This window comes from Poecilia reticulata, linkage group LG3, assembly GCF_000633615.1.
Source record: "Poecilia reticulata strain Guanapo linkage group LG3, Guppy_female_1.0+MT, whole genome shotgun sequence".
In the NCBI taxonomy this organism is placed as follows: domain Eukaryota; kingdom Metazoa; phylum Chordata; class Actinopteri; order Cyprinodontiformes; family Poeciliidae; genus Poecilia; species Poecilia reticulata.
This window is the reverse complement of record NC_024333.1, coordinates 34,980,844-34,996,584: the sequence shown is the minus strand read 5'-3', so window position 1 is coordinate 34,996,584 and position 15,741 is coordinate 34,980,844. Positions and strand designations below refer to the sequence as shown.

The following is a 15,741-nucleotide window of genomic DNA, read 5'->3' as shown; positions in this document are numbered from 1 at the left end:
AAAATGTCTGAACCCACGGTAGCTTTGATAGTAAGTATTGATACTACTACCTGTTTTTATTATGTGTAAATGGCTCCCAATATATGCAGCATTTGATTTTCAATAAAAGTGTCAGAGTACCTAAAGGATTTTAATAGAAAGCAAACAAAAACATTAATTATGACAGACCTTGTAAGATCCACAAAGCATATAAATGCACCTGCCTTTTCTTTTCTTTCCTCTGCCTTGAACATGAATTTCTCTCCATCATCTTGCAGAACCTTTGCTTAAAATAACTGAAAGGGATTTACAAAAAAATAGTCTATCATGTAAAACAAAAACAGAATCTCCAATGTCGTGTAACATCTGTCACATGTAATAAATAATACAAGTTATTTCAAACATCTTTTGCACACCAAGATCCTGAAACAATTGTATTTATCTAGGGGAATGTTTCACTGCTTCTCTTCTTCTCTACATGCTATTTTAACTTGCTTTGATTTTTAAGGCAAGACGGCACACACCAGCTGCAAAGTTGAATTTTTTAACAATTTCATTTTTTGATTATTTGGAACCAGAAATTACATGGGTAAAAGTAAATATCTTAAGATCACACAATACTAAAAAGATGCAATATTACATTAACCTAGTAGTGAAGTATATAAGTTTATTCATTTGCTATGTTGGCCTGACTTTGTTTGACAAAATATGTTTAAGTTAAAAAATTATAAAAATGAAGTGTAACTTAAACAAGTGAAACTCAAATAAAAAAACACAAAATAAAAGCCTAAAATGTATACACTTAACTAAAACTAAAAGCTTTTTTACCTGTCTTTAAATTGTAACTAAATTTGAGTATTTTCTTGTTGTAAATAAAATTATTTGAGATAACAAAAATATTGCACATTGTCATATTTGGTACTATTAACAAATATGACTTATGTTGCTTGGTTGTGATTAAACCATTGTACAACATGAAGACATAATCCACATTATATTATGCGTAGGGACACATAAATAAAATATTAGCATGTGTTTGGCTTTCTGCCCTCCTGTTATGTCTTTGAGCTCAAAAGTCCGGTGCATCAGTGCTTCTCAGGTCTGCTAGCACAATGTTGTGTTGCACCAGAGGATAAAATGAAACATGGAACAGGATTGCAGTAGAACTTTCTCCTCCCAGTTTGCTCCTCCAATCTTTTGGCATCCTGCTGGTTTTGCCTCTTCGACTCTGCGTCAGTCTGTCTCTTATGCACACACAGTGGTGTTAAATAAAAGATTACCTTCTGGTTGCCATCCATCACTGGTTTTCCTTGATGAACCTGTTAACTTGGCTCCCGTCGTGCCCACAGCTGGGGGTCGCCATTGATTGTGGCAGCAGTGATTTTAGAAACTTAATCAGTGGCAAGAAGATCAGCAATGGAAATCACTAATATCCTCCTGACTACCAGTAGTTCATTTTTGTCCTCTGTAGAGGATATTTCTAAACTTGAATATTAGGGCTTTTCAATGATACCACATGTGAAGGGGTGGGACTTTTGTACGTACCTTTTTCTAATTCATAAAGATGGCATTCATCAGTAATAACACATTTCATGGGAAGAGACAAAGTAAGTGCATAAAACCTTTTATTACCTTACAAAGTCTGTGGGATTTAAAAAAAATGGTGATTGGACAATATTTTCTTTTCCTGGTAGTCAGGAGGATATAATAATTCCTTCCTAAGTGTTTCATTGTGGATTAAATTTAACCTATTACCTGGAAAATGTCTTCCTCACATTTAGCATGATTGATCAAGAGAAGTAAACAGACTGGTAGAGTTTCTGTTAATTGGTTGGTCATTCAAAGTGGCTTGAAATTGAAACCAGATTTCTCATTGAGTACAGGACTTTTGATAATTGATGTACTGATACACTGAGCTCATGGCTCCTTTTCGAACAACAATGTACGCAACATGATGAGTCATAAAACACGCCCTCATCGGTATTCTGTCGCCAGAAAATTGTGCTCACTTTGTGTTTAGTTGCTGTATTTGTTGAGGGTCGTAGCTCAGTCGACTGATCTGCCCTCAACACACAGAGCAAATGGAGTTTTACTGGAGTGAGTGTGTTTTACCATTTTAGTGGCAAAAAACTCAGTTCAGGGGCCACACATAAATAGGAATCCCCCCCAATCAAGGATTTGCACTCTACTGATTAATGAATGCCCTGTGGTTATTGCTTAATAAGCTCCTCAGGGTGTTTGGCAGTAATGTGATGCCATAGGTTAGACTATTTAATGTATAGAGCATGTAGGCATTGTGCTTTGTTGCATTTCCCATTTTGCTCCATCGTTGGATCTTAAATCATCATCTATAGGTTATCCAAGAGAAGAGTAATTCATATTGTAAATTATCAAGTTTTAAAATTAGATCCGTTTACCTTGTGCACAAAAACACACATCACAGATTCCTCACTGTTTTGTACAGGGATCAGGGGGAGAAATGAAGCCAGAATGAAAAAAGTCAAACCAAATGTAAAAGATAAAACGGAGCAACTTTCTTAGAATATCTTAAACCTTCCTGGTCTCTGCTAAAGTCCTCCTGTTTGAGTTGGAGCCTAAATGAATCATAAATGTCTCGACTATTGTAGAAATTACTGCTACTTCTGTGCTTCCTCCAACTCTTGAAAGCCTCACTGATACCAAAGGCAGCTAAAGCTTGAAATATAGATATAGCTTGATAGGAGACGACTTCCACAGATGAAGAGGGTTGTGATTTGCTGACGCATCTGTTGTCTGTTCAGAAGCGACCCTTTGGTTTGTTTTCCTTTTTTAAGGCAAGTAACACTGCTCACCTGACACTATAATCTAATTATCCTTATGTAAACTTTTTCCTTTTAAAGAACACTCTTGTCATCCCATTATCACCGTTTTTCTTGGTTGGTGTGCAATTAGATTAGTCTGTTCAAAATGATCTATATCAGTTTTTTCAGCTTTTTGAATATTGAATTCAGTTTTTCCGTACCGCGTTTGTCGATAATCCAGGAATAATTCTTTATCAATAATATTTTAAAGGTCAGTGACTTTGAAGATAGTCCATTTATTTTTCTTTTCAAACTATTTGAGATTAACTTTCATTGAAAGTCATTCTAGCTCTGTGTTTGATCAGCTAAATGCCCTCCTTTGGAACCCCAGATCAGTTTTGGGGGACAAAATGTATTTTCTCTGCTTTCCTCTGAATCGTACAAAAGAGGCAGAGGTTTTAGCTATTTGTCAGCAGAACACTGTATCTGTATTTTTATTCTTTTTAAAGTGTTTCTTTCCTTCATGCAGCTCCCAGAGAATGCGAAGAGGATGAGTTCCAGTGCCAAAATGGCTACTGCATCCGCAGCCTCTGGCACTGTGACGGCGACAATGATTGTGGTGACAACAGTGACGAGCAGTGCGGTGAGTCCTCCGTGTTGGTGTGTTGTAAAACARGCAGAAATCAGTTTGTGCAGCCTTCGTCTGTAACATATGTTGTTTTTCATTTCAGATATGCGCAAATGTTCAGACAAAGAGTTCCGGTGCACAGATGGAAGTTGCATCGCTGAGCACTGGTACTGTGATGGAGACACGGACTGTAAGGACGGATCAGATGAGGAAAATTGCCGTAAGTAATGAAATTAATGAATAAATAATTTTGTAGATTTAACTGTGAGGAATAACCTTTCAACTAGAGACTGACGTGGTAGAAGGAAAACATAGAAACTGACATAAGCATGGGAGGTTTTTATATATGAGGTTCTGCACTACTACTTRGATAAGGTCTCGTGTTTTGGATATAATCGTCAAAATAACAATGTCTACTCCCACACTGATGAGAACCAGATTTATTTACTGATGTGATTAAAAAATCAGTTGTTTAGCTTTTAGTCTTTTTACTGGAAACATGAAGACGACTAACAACTTTTTATTTTGGTATTTTTATTGTAATAAAAACCAAATCATCCCTTTTAGCAGCCTTACCATAGCTTTGTGTGTCCCTGTCAGGAATTATATTGTCAAATTTGACCAAAACATTTGCTTTTAACTAAGGATTCACTGCTGTGAAGATGTGGACTGCTATAGCCCACCCCTACTTTCAACTRACTTATCAAACTAGTCTTTTAAATTYTCTTCTTCCTTCTGCAAACTCTAAAAACTTGGGCAAATCTTGATCTGAACCTATGCAGAGAAACTAGAGCATGCATTTGTACYCTGCAGGCCCGACCACTGTGGTGCACTTTTGATGCTAGTTCCCTTAAAGCTCTCCAGTTCATCACCAAACGTGCAGAGACATACTGGCTCCCTTTTGATTCGGGATTTATAATAACATATTTCTTGGGACATAAAAATACTGCACAAATGCAATAAATTTTCACAGTTGGAAACCTTCAATGGGGATTGATGTAATTTTACAAATTTTGGGAGAATAARCTGGAATGTTTGGGAGTACTGTCRGAACACAAATCCAAGACTCTTGAGGAAGGGGATTTGTAGGATGCTGACAGGRTCCTGGAAGAGGCTGCAGCTTGAGAAGCTTGGGCTAAAATGCAGAAGCTTGGCTTTACAAGTCTGAATAAAAATGATTTTTTTTTTTATTTATATGTTGACTGGATTGGGTCTTGACAGCAATATTTTACTCAATATTGTTGAACGAAAAGCTGAATTGAAAAAGCACATGAAGGGGAGATTAAAAGATGAGCTGTGATTAATTCATTATGAAGCTTCTAATTAATCAGATTAAATTGTTTCATTCCATCGCTTAATTACTTCAAGTGTTCAGTCAATTATCCAGGAAATCCCATTATTCAATTGTAAGGTTGCCAGTTTCAAAAATCTGACTTTTCAGGGAAATTGTCTGGGAAATGGCCGACCCTTTGAAAGCCTACATAGGAGGCAGAGATTTTTGTTTTGTGGCCGTCTGTGATCCAATACTAAAAACTTTATGCAATGCATAACAAAAAGTTTAACAGGCCAATAGAGATGTATGATTCTCCTACATTTCATCTTTAGTTGCTAGCCGAATAGAGTCATAGCTTCAAAGAGTTGTAGACAGCCAACTGCTGCAGCGCCTTTCCCAGCATCTGTTTTACATGCTGTTTTGTGCTGCTGCAGCCTCAGATGTGATGACGGCCACCTGCAGCGTGGAGGAGTTCCAGTGTGCATATGGCCGCTGTATCCTGGATATCTACCACTGCGACGGAGATGACGACTGTGGAGACTGGTCAGACGAGTCGGACTGCTGTGAGTTCACCGGCACCGGTGTCGTTACTCATTTATAACGACGCACCATTTGGGGCACATTTGATTTACTTTAGACTAATACTTGAGGCTAACTCTAGTTTTTCTCTAAATCTTAACTTTGGTGAGGGACGGAATGTAAATAGACCGGTAAAACAAGAGACTTGCTTGTGGGTTCAGCAAAAGTTTTTAAACAGACATAATTTAACACCAATTTCAAGATGTTAAATTATGAAGTCAGATTTCTTTTATGTCATTTATATATAAGAAGTTAACATAGTCACTTAATTGTGATAAAATGGCAGTATGTGCCCAAAAAAATACATAATACTGCCATAATTGAGTCGGGTGTCTGAAATAATTCAACAAAATGTAACATTTGTGAATCTCAACAATGCTAATATCTACAGAAGAATTTACTGAAGTTGACTCAATGTGTTTGTGATTAAACAACTTACCAGACTTGCTGATGGTCGTTTTGAACACTGAGTGGATAGGGTAGATTTGAATGCCATGTGTGAATTAAACTAACTTGATCCAAATTATCCTGGACACTTGGTAACATCAGATGTCAAAAAAGCAGTAGCCTTTGAGGGCCTTTGACTTCTCTGGCAGTCAAAGGCCAGAGCACACTTCTTTTGATGGCTGCATAAGCGTTGTTCTACCACAGGAGGTGCACAAGTGGATTCAAGGGCCAATAACAGCTACTTCAACATGTCTAGGTCCTCTTCAGGGTTTTATTGGGATTTATTCAGGGCCCTCTTGGGCCCAGAATCAGCTTGACATACACTATTGTAATGTGCTGTGTGTGGTGGCCTTCTGCAAAATATCAGAGCAGGATGAGAGATCAACAGTGCGTGTCCTGATGGGGTATTTTCCACAAACCTGGCCCTTAAGGCGCACCATCGTGCTTGTTTGATGTTTCTTTGCTCCAAAACACGTGATTTAAAGCAACAGAATTACCTCAGCAGCTTCTTTTGTGGCTATGTAGAGGCCTGTCATTTAAAAATCCACTGAAATCAGATTTGTTAGAGGAAACTTGATTATAAACATGCATTGAAACACCTAAATGATCTCTAGTTCAATTAATTGATCTCTAGTTCTGATCTATAAGTAAATAGTGATTTTGTTTTTTATAGTAAGACAGCCATGTTATTCTCTTCTTGCTTTAAGCTTCTGATGTCTCCTGTAGGTTGTTGATCTGATGTGATTATTTCCTGCTGCAGTGTGCCAGTTGCTCACAGTCCCACTCTCAAATTAAAAAACAGCTACTGCCTCCGGGTGCTATGTCTCTTTAATAAAGACGAAATGCAACATCCCATGTTATTTATTTATTTATTTATTTATTTATTTATTTATTTATTTATTTATTTATTTATTTATGCGCTGTTATTTCAATCAGCAGGAAGCCTGTTCCAAATGCAGTGATGGGACAAGAACAAGTTCCAAGGGACTCTTTGAAACCCCAAACTAATAACATCCCAATAACTCGCAAAGGGCCATTTTAAGTGTTGTGCGTAAAGTGGTTCAGTGGCACTTATTTGGTTGCAATAATTATTAGCCTGCATTTGCATGAAGAGGCTGCTCTTAAGGGAAGGACCTTGAAGTTTGAGCTAAAGCGTAGCAGAGAGACAGAAGGACGACGAGGTGCATTCGTTCAAAGTCCGTTCTGTAGTTGGGGTTTCCAAGATCTGCTTTAAAACATCTGACAACTGCTACTGCTTTTTTGCATGTTTTTGCATACTGAAGCATATCAATTCTCGTGACGTAAAAGTAAGAACACATGTTTGCAATGCAGTTAGCTTCTAAATTGTCAGTCATAGTCAGTTTATTCTCCTTCCTACAGAGAGAAAAAAATCCTCCTACAGAAATTTCTGTTGCTCTCTGTCCTTGATCTCCCATGTGGGATATTCTATGCTCCTCTTATTCACTCTTGTTTCATGTTGCTCCACCTTATCTCATGCATACACACACTCAAACACAGGCGGTTCCATGCCTTTGATGAGTTTATCTTCAGCATGATAACCACAGGTTCAAGGTTTCTCACTGCTATTTGATCACTCATCAGTAGAGGTACATAAATCAGCCAGAAATCCCCGGATCAGCTCAGGCTGTTGATCGGCAGGTCAAGCATGTGAAAATCTCCACATGTGAACGGCCTAACCAAAGCCCAGAGTTCAATGCAACTGAAAATGTCAGCTTTCAAACGCTGCCAATCCAAACGGAGTGGGATGGAGAGGATCCGCAGAGGCAAACGGGAGCTGATATCCCAAAATAAATGGTAGAAACAAACAGCAAAAATCAATGAAAAGTTATTCAACAAATAGAAACCCATGGGTGTGAATACTTATGAAATGCTGGATTAGCAATGTTTGACAGTAAAAGACACAAAAAAAGACATTTCTTAGAAAAGATGTCCATTTGGTGTATCACATCTTTTAAAGACACAGTTATGGAGCATTGTGTGAAAATCTTTGAGGAATCAGAAACGTCTGTAATGAAACATAATCCAGAAGGAAATTCTGAGGTTTACAGAAATGTAAAAGAAAAACAAACATTTCAAATTGTTGAACAACATTTCAGCATCCTGCTTGCAGATTGTAGGTCCTGACATTCGCTCTGACCTCTCTCTGCTAATTTTCTGCTGTCCTTCACTCTCAATCTGTCCACATTATTTTAGTTGCATTTATTTCTGGCCCATATTCATCCATGTGGGGGGGCTTCCAGTGAATTCTGTTTCATATTTTGTGGACACACTCCCCCTCTTTCACACACTGACACCCTCAGAGGAGGCATTCCTCAGAGGCATAAGACAGCCCATCCTCAGACAGCATTCCTTGGCATCCACTCTCCAGACACATGAAGGGTGCTTTGTTAGAGGAGAAGTCTCTCTCTCTCTCCCTCTTGCTCTCCTTCTCTCTCTCCTCTTCTTTTGGCTCATGTGAATCTTCACACACACACACACACACACACACACACACACACACACACACATCGATATTCTCAAAAATACCCCAACTTGCATGCATCATTACCACATGGGGACAGCTTTTGGCTTCATCGCTGAGCACATGAACTTGGAATTGTTTGCGAGTTGTGTGTTTGTCAGTGAGGGAGAAAGTTGCGGATGGCTCTTTGGGCGTACGAGTGGGCGTCCGTGTGTTTCTCCTCGGCGTCCCACACTGATTCACTCACTTTTCCATCTCCGTCTCTGTCTGCTGGTTTCTCTGCGGGGAAAACCACCTGCTGTTTTGATCATCCTTCTCTTCTCCTGCCCAGCTGATAGGCGTGCACACGGTAGCTTCAAGCTCCACATCAGTTTTTTTTCCTCTACATTTCCTTGCTTGTCATTTCGTTCCCCTTCCATCGCGCTCTCGCTGACGCTTCGATGGGAGCTCACTCCTGCTGTCAAGAGGAAACATGTCAAAGGCGTACTCACACACACAAGCTCACACACGCTGAGGATGTAAGATGCTTACGTTTGATTCAGCTTTAATCTTTTCATCCACCTACATCCTTTTCTTGCTGCCATTTTGGGCTTCACTTTGATCTCATCGCATGTAGCAAGATGGAGAGAGATTTAAAGTTTGAACAGCCAGTATCTGCTTTCAGATAATCATGCAAACAGACAGATTAAACGGGAATAATTAATGATGGCGAGGAGGAAATATTGCTGGTTTTAGAAATTACTTTTAAACTATGAAACTGAAGGATTAAATTCAGAGGCAGCATGAGGATAAGGCGTCTCTACAAGTCCATTTTTAATAACCTAATAAAAGGAAACCTCATGGGAAGCCTTTCTAAATCATATGTACATAAATTATTTTAAATTATGTACATATAATAATTAATTTGAATAAACCCCGTGACGTTTGGACCCTTTAGATTTATCCATCCTAACAAGAAGAAAACGCACAAGCAAGCCCAACCACAATATAAAGGTCCTGAATTAGTAAAAATTAAAGTTAAAACTGGTATTTTCATTCATTTTTTGAAAATGTTTGATTAAGCCTCTGATTACTAATAACCTCGGCATTTTACATTTGAAATCCTTTAATTCAGCCAGTCAACCAAGAAGTTTTTCTTATTGGGAATGAGATGGGCATCTCTGAAAATATAATGAAACATATTGTTATTGCTGATCAGATTGCATTCTCCACTGGTAGTTTGATGAAGCTCGTTCTGAAAGAAGTTTATGTCTTTGACCATAATCTTTAGTCTAAAAAAAAACATAATATTTAATCTTAACCTTAATAACCTGAATATTGTTTCTTTTTAGGACTTGCTCTTAGAGCTAAACTCTCTGTTTGTATTTGTACAGCTTCCCATCAGCCCTGCAGATCAGTTGAATTCATGTGCAGTAGCGGCATGTGCATCAACTCCGGCTGGAGATGTGATGGCGAATACGACTGTGACGACCAGTCGGACGAAAAGAACTGCAGTAAGAATCCGCTGATCCTAAAGGTCATCGATAAATTCTGTTAGAAATACTCTACAAATATTTAGTTGTTTTTTTTTTGTTTGTTTTATTTTCCCCTGTAGCTTCGTCAATGTGTACAGCTGACCAGTTCCGGTGTGGTACTGGACGTTGTGTGCGGTTGTCATGGCGATGTGATGGCGAGGACGACTGCACGGATCGGAGTGATGAAGAAGGGTGTGAGAAAACTGGTAAGACTTGTAGTTATCTTGGTTTTAGAGGCTAAATATAATCTTCACTTTAAAATGTAGTCATGACAACGGCTGTGAAGAGTCATCCTGTACTGAGAAAATCCCTGTTTTTTTTCTTCTTTTGGATGAGAAGTGCAGTTGTTTCTAGAAAACAGTCTGATTGTTTTGACTTCGTGTTGATGTAAGATGAACACTATGTTCCTCGAGACGCTCTTTGAACAATTTACAAGTATTGTGAAAAAGCACAAAAAGACTTTCTCACTCTTAGAAACTCTTTTTATTTAAAAAAAGTAAATAAATAAATCTTAGGAGAAAATTGTAAACCAGGAGACCAGATCTGATCCAGATCCTGCAGCTTTTAGATGCATTCCCAACACACCTGAAGGAAATGAATGACCTCTGCAGGGCGAAATGACATCCTGATGGGGGAATCAGGCAATTTGAAAAGTTCCCTTTCACTCTGTAGTTGTGCCATCCTCTTTGAAATATTAAAACTGTACAGAAAATAACAATATGAACTAAGATCCCCGTATTTTAAAGGAACTACAAACAATAGATGTCTACTAAAAACAGTGACTCGTACCTTATGGTCTGTATTTTCACACCTCCTTGCAGACAGTCCTCCATGTGCTCCTGATCAGTTCCAGTGTGGGAATGGCCGTTGCATCGGACAGAGAAAAGTGTGTAACGAGGTCAACGACTGCGGTGACGGGACAGATGAACACCCACACCACGACTGCAGTAAGTGTTTCAAGAAAATCAACACCTTTTATTGCAATTAGTCATGAATTCACCACATTAGGTTCAGTGCTTACTCCGTAATTTCTTAGTCACTTCATTTTACATAATGGATGTTTTCTGATTATCAGTTTCCTATGAAAATGTTTTCCTCTTAACCTGGAAAGTTGTCCCTCTGCCGTGTCTTTTATTCTGTTTTGAAACCTTTTTTCTCAAATAAACGTAAGGCCCTGTCCACACCACATTAATACCTCAACGACCTCCAACATTAGTACTTTCGTCTGCTCTAGATGGTTTGCTCACATGGAATTTCCTTAAAGATATTGGAGGTTACTGCAATATCTTTACCTTTAAAAGTTTAAGTGTTTGGTTAAGAGAAAGAAACATCATTTAGTTTTTTTCTTGGCTATGAAATGTCGAGCAACAATAGTTTTCTCACCACCTACTTGGAGCCTCTTCAAAACCATTCATGATCTACCAGATTTTAGTCTTCCAAGCAGTCTGGAGTTGGCCTAAGACCAGAAGTCAGCTGATTCTGTTGAAAATATTTTTGCCACTGAAAAAACTCGGATCTTAAGAGGCTCAAGCAAAGGTGAGATTGAGACTCTCGTAATGAAAGAAAGGTCACGGTGTCGGCAGAGTCCTATATGTGGCTTCAGTAATGTTTAAATACATTTCTGAAGGAGAATGTTCTGCTTGTGTTGATAACGTTCAGTAACCTCACGCCTCACTCATAAAAGTATTTCCAGGTCCAACATCAAATGTGCCAGATGCTTTTCACATTTTTACTGAATCAGCAAGCTGTGTTTATGTCCTTGTAATCTTTCTGCACTTCCTGTAGGGCCGCGCTCCAGTGAGGGCAACTGTAACCAGAATAATGGAGGCTGCTTACAGAAGTGTCAGATGGTCAGAGGACTGGTCCAGTGCACCTGTCACAACGGATACCGACTGACCGACGACAACAAATCCTGCCAGGGTATTGCTGTCTTTGTGTGTGTGTGTGTGTGGTGTGTGGGGCACCGGGGGCGTGGATTACAATGTGACAGAGTTTGCTGGTGAAAGTGAGTGAGCAAGGGTGTTAATATTTATGACAACTTGCCAAGTGCTATGTGTTGTCTTCACTGACTTCCTGGGGGTGACATCAAGCCAACATTAATCTGCATGAGGTGCCGCTCTTACCTCCCACTTATGAAATCTTCATTTATATCCTCAAGAGAATCTTGGGGAAAGTCCAGCACAACTGATAAGTAAATGGTTGAAAATGTCATTTTTCTTTTCCGAGAAACTGAATCAGAAGGAATATATACAATACCATGCTGACTGGGCTATGTTAGCTGTTTGTGCACCAGGCATTGTAACTGAATCTGGTCTGGTTGAAAATAACAGTAGATGTATATTCAGAACCAAATGACTAAAATGAAAGATGTTATTGTGACTGAACTCAAAATCCAGAGTACGGCATGTTTTAGATGTTTTGGTAGCTGCGTTTCCATTGACTGTATAATAGAGCAATTTGACTTTTCAAAAATAAATTCCCTTAATTGAAACATGGACATTTCGGAAATCTCTTGTTTTTTGATCAAATGTTTTAGCGCCAAGATGATTTGCTTTTTTGGCTTTATTGAAATTGGTCTATTTCACAAAACTGCAATGGAAGCACTTTTTGTGCATCGCACGAGTTACAGGATCAACAACCAGATGTTGCTACTGGCGGAAAAGACGCAGAAGACAACAACAGGAAGTAGTTGGAGGATGACGGTTTTTAATGATTTATATGAACAAACCTATTTGATTAAATTTCTTTTTTAATGGAAACACTGCAATTACAAAATTGTGTTTTTTCATCACAGTTGTGCTCCAACAAACAGCAGATTGTTAAAGTTTTTTACACATTTGGGATGGAAATGCAGCTACTGCTTCCCAAAAAAAAAACTGAATAAAATGAAGACATTAGCAGGAGCATGTCATGCAACGGAACATCCGCATCATGCAAGCGCAGTCCAGGAAATGTCCAGCAACTTTAAGATGTGGTCATATTAATCTGTCATTTTCTTATCATGGAGTTTTCCAAGAGTAGAAACTTCTCCTGAAGTCAAAAGATTAGATGCTTGAAATAAATTAATTCAAATCTCCAGCTCAATTGTTATAAAACTGTTAGATTATTTTGTTCCTTGAACTTATTTCTGGCAATTTATCTCTTCCATTTATTTTTAACCCTAAAGGAAATTATTGCCACAGTCAATATTTCCTTCTGTGGTTTTTTCCAGATGTGGATGAGTGTGCGGAAGAGGGTTACTGTAGCCAGGGCTGTACCAACACGGAGGGGAGTTTCCTGTGCCGCTGTGTCCACGGCTACGAGCTTCGGCCTGATAAGCGCAGCTGCAAAGCTCTGGGTAAAAAATCACTACTCTGCTTTTCTCCCCTGACGTATCACCGGAGACTCCTCAAGGCTTGACCTCCAATAAAAGTTTGGTTGCACAGAGGTTCCACTTTTCTTAAGTTGTAACTTTATCCACTGAGCTGCTCCGGGGGCTCTGTCTCATTCTGGGGCTTCTGAGGACGATTTAGCCGTGCTCCAGAGGTAGAGTGCAGGTCTACTGCAGCAAGCCATCAATCTGCTGCAGATTAGAGTTAAACCTGGGTCAGGAGCGCCTGCCAGGCAGCTGCCACAACTCATACCCTCAGCTCAGCTGAAATTATTTCCTGCTGTTATTAAAAGCATCCTAAGTGTTTTATTCTCTTTTGGCTACGAACTTTTCTTCAGGTCCAGAGCCAGTGCTGTTGTTTGCAAACCGCATTGACATCCGACAAGTTTTGCCGCACCGCTCAGAATACACCCTCCTGCTCAACAACCTGGAAAACGCCATCGCACTGGACTTCCATCACAGCCGAGAGCTCGTCTTCTGGTCGGACGTGACGCTTGACCGCATCATGAAGGCCAACCTCAACGGCTCCAATGTGGAGGAGGTCATCTCCACTGGTCTGGAGAGCCCAGGTGGGTGTGGCAGCTAATGGGGTTCACCTTAGGGACAGCAGCATCATTCATCTTTTATCCAATTTATTCAACTCTGCTTCTCTCTGTCTGACGATACTCAGCCCTGCATCTTCCCTTCCATCCATCACCTTATTCATTTTGGAGCTGAGCCAAATAAACTTTAGCTTTTTCCTTTACTCTACATCAGGCCTCATTATGATTCTGTAGTACAGTCACATTTATTTCTATCGATCTCTGATGCAGTCTTCTACTTCCCCCTTAGGAACTCGGCTTTTTAAGAAAATTTTTATCATATATGATTGCAATTTAATGTTAAGTTGCATTCACACCATGGGGATCAGACAGTCTGTTTCATCAAAGTCATATTTAGGGCTGGACAATAAATCAACAATAATATATATCGCAATATACCCGTGATCAATATCAATAAACAATACGCCTGATAGAGTATTCAATATTCAATAGATAGAATAGTCATTGAACTCTGATACAGAACAACACAGCATTCTGGGAGATGTATACAGAGGAAAGGCTTTTGCTGCTCATCCTCTCATGGTGAGCTAAGCACATGCTCTTTGGTTACCTAGCAACTCACTCACTCTTTGGTTACCTAGCAACTCACTCACTCTTTGGTTACCTAGCAGCTCACTCACACTTTGGTTACCTAGCAACTCACTCACTCTTTGGTTACCTAGCAACAACCTGTTGAATTACTTGCACAGCATCAGTTTCAGTTTCGTGCCTCATAACTGCTTACAAATAAGAAACAGGGTGAAGTAAAAGCTGTCGATAAGACAGGAGCGGTCACACGACCAGTTTGGCAGATTTCAGATATTTAAAAGAAAAAAAAAAAACAATAAAGATCAACGGTTATCTATACCTACTGAAATGAAGAGCTTATGTCATAAGTTTTTTAACCATATTGTCCAGTCCTCGTCATACTGATGCAGTGGGTAAAAATACTAATTCTATTTGCTCAGCTACCAATAACATAAACTACATGCTCAATAAAAAAGAGGCCTGTAATTTTAATCTACAGTTTAGTTTTATTCACAGGATGTGTGGTTGCCAAGATATTTCCACAGAATCCAACTGAATCATTTTAATTAGGTAAAACGACTTGTTTTCCTCTGCTTTAGGGGGATTGGCTATAGACTGGATCCACGATAAGCTTTACTGGACGGACTCCGGGACGTCCCGCATTGAAGTGGCCAATCTGGACGGGACGCACCGAAAAGTGTTGCTGTGGCAGAATATGGAGAAGCCCAGAGCCATTGCGTTGCACCCCATCGAGGGGTACGAGTCGACACACACTTCATAATTCACCCCAGATGCTTTCAAATCCACACACATTCATATATGCATATCCCCTCTGGACATGTCCCAGTTGTAGCGCAGCAGCAGCAGAGCAGCGATTAAAGTTTGGCAGCACGGCATTACCCACAGGCGAGCATCTGTGTGGAACAAGTATTTCACAAAAGGAGCAGCAGCAGCTAACTGTGTCCTCCTGCCTGGTTTCATGTTGTGCGGTGGCAGGAGAAAGTTTCCTAAAAAGCCCCAGTGAAATTTAAAAGTGGAAAACTCGTGCGGCATATTAGAGAGCTCATTAGCATAGGGTAATTAACAAATGAGGGGGGAAAAAGTTTCTGAGGTTACACATAACAGATGAGTGACGGTGAGGAGGACGTAAATGTTGGAGGCAAAGAAAACTTGTTTGGTAAATCAAGACATCTGCTGCGTCTGAAATCCTGACAGCAATCTGTTGTATGCCAGCTTCAGCTGTACAAGCACGAAACTCACCACGAGTGTCCCATTTTCCCCTTCAGTAAGATTTACTGGACGGACTGGGGGAACACGCCACGCATCGAGTACGCCAACATGGACGGCTCGAACCGCCGGGTCATCGCAGACACACACCTGTTCTGGCCCAACGGCCTCACCATCGACTACGCCAGCCGCCGCATATACTGGGTGGACGCCAAGCATCACGTCATCGAGAGAGCGGACCTGGATGGACGCAACCGCAAAGCCGTGATCAGCCAAGGTAAACCGAGCCGGCGTTTGTTTTTTCAGGCTTCGGATGATGTAAGGACGAGTTCAGATCCAGAGTGAAAAGTAGA

General features: G+C 39.9%; 1 protein-coding gene across 3 annotated transcripts in view; it reads left to right on the top strand.

Moving 5' to 3' along the window:
• The window catches only part of lrp4 (low density lipoprotein receptor-related protein 4), a 111,898-nt gene that overhangs the window by 69,430 nt on the left and 26,727 nt on the right, over positions 1-15,741 (top strand). For all 3 annotated transcript variants that reach the window (XM_008405945.2, XM_017304054.1, XM_017304055.1), the window contains exons 4-14: positions 3,289-3,402; positions 3,491-3,607; positions 5,095-5,223; positions 9,542-9,661; positions 9,763-9,888; positions 10,504-10,629; positions 11,468-11,602; positions 12,894-13,019; positions 13,391-13,621; positions 14,761-14,917; positions 15,448-15,665. In XM_008405945.2, coding sequence (XP_008404167.1) covers positions 3,289-3,402; positions 3,491-3,607; positions 5,095-5,223; positions 9,542-9,661; positions 9,763-9,888; positions 10,504-10,629; positions 11,468-11,602; positions 12,894-13,019; positions 13,391-13,621; positions 14,761-14,917; positions 15,448-15,665 — 1,599 coding nt within the window. The remainder of the gene's footprint in view (positions 1-3,288; positions 3,403-3,490; positions 3,608-5,094; positions 5,224-9,541; positions 9,662-9,762; positions 9,889-10,503; positions 10,630-11,467; positions 11,603-12,893; positions 13,020-13,390; positions 13,622-14,760; positions 14,918-15,447; positions 15,666-15,741) is intronic.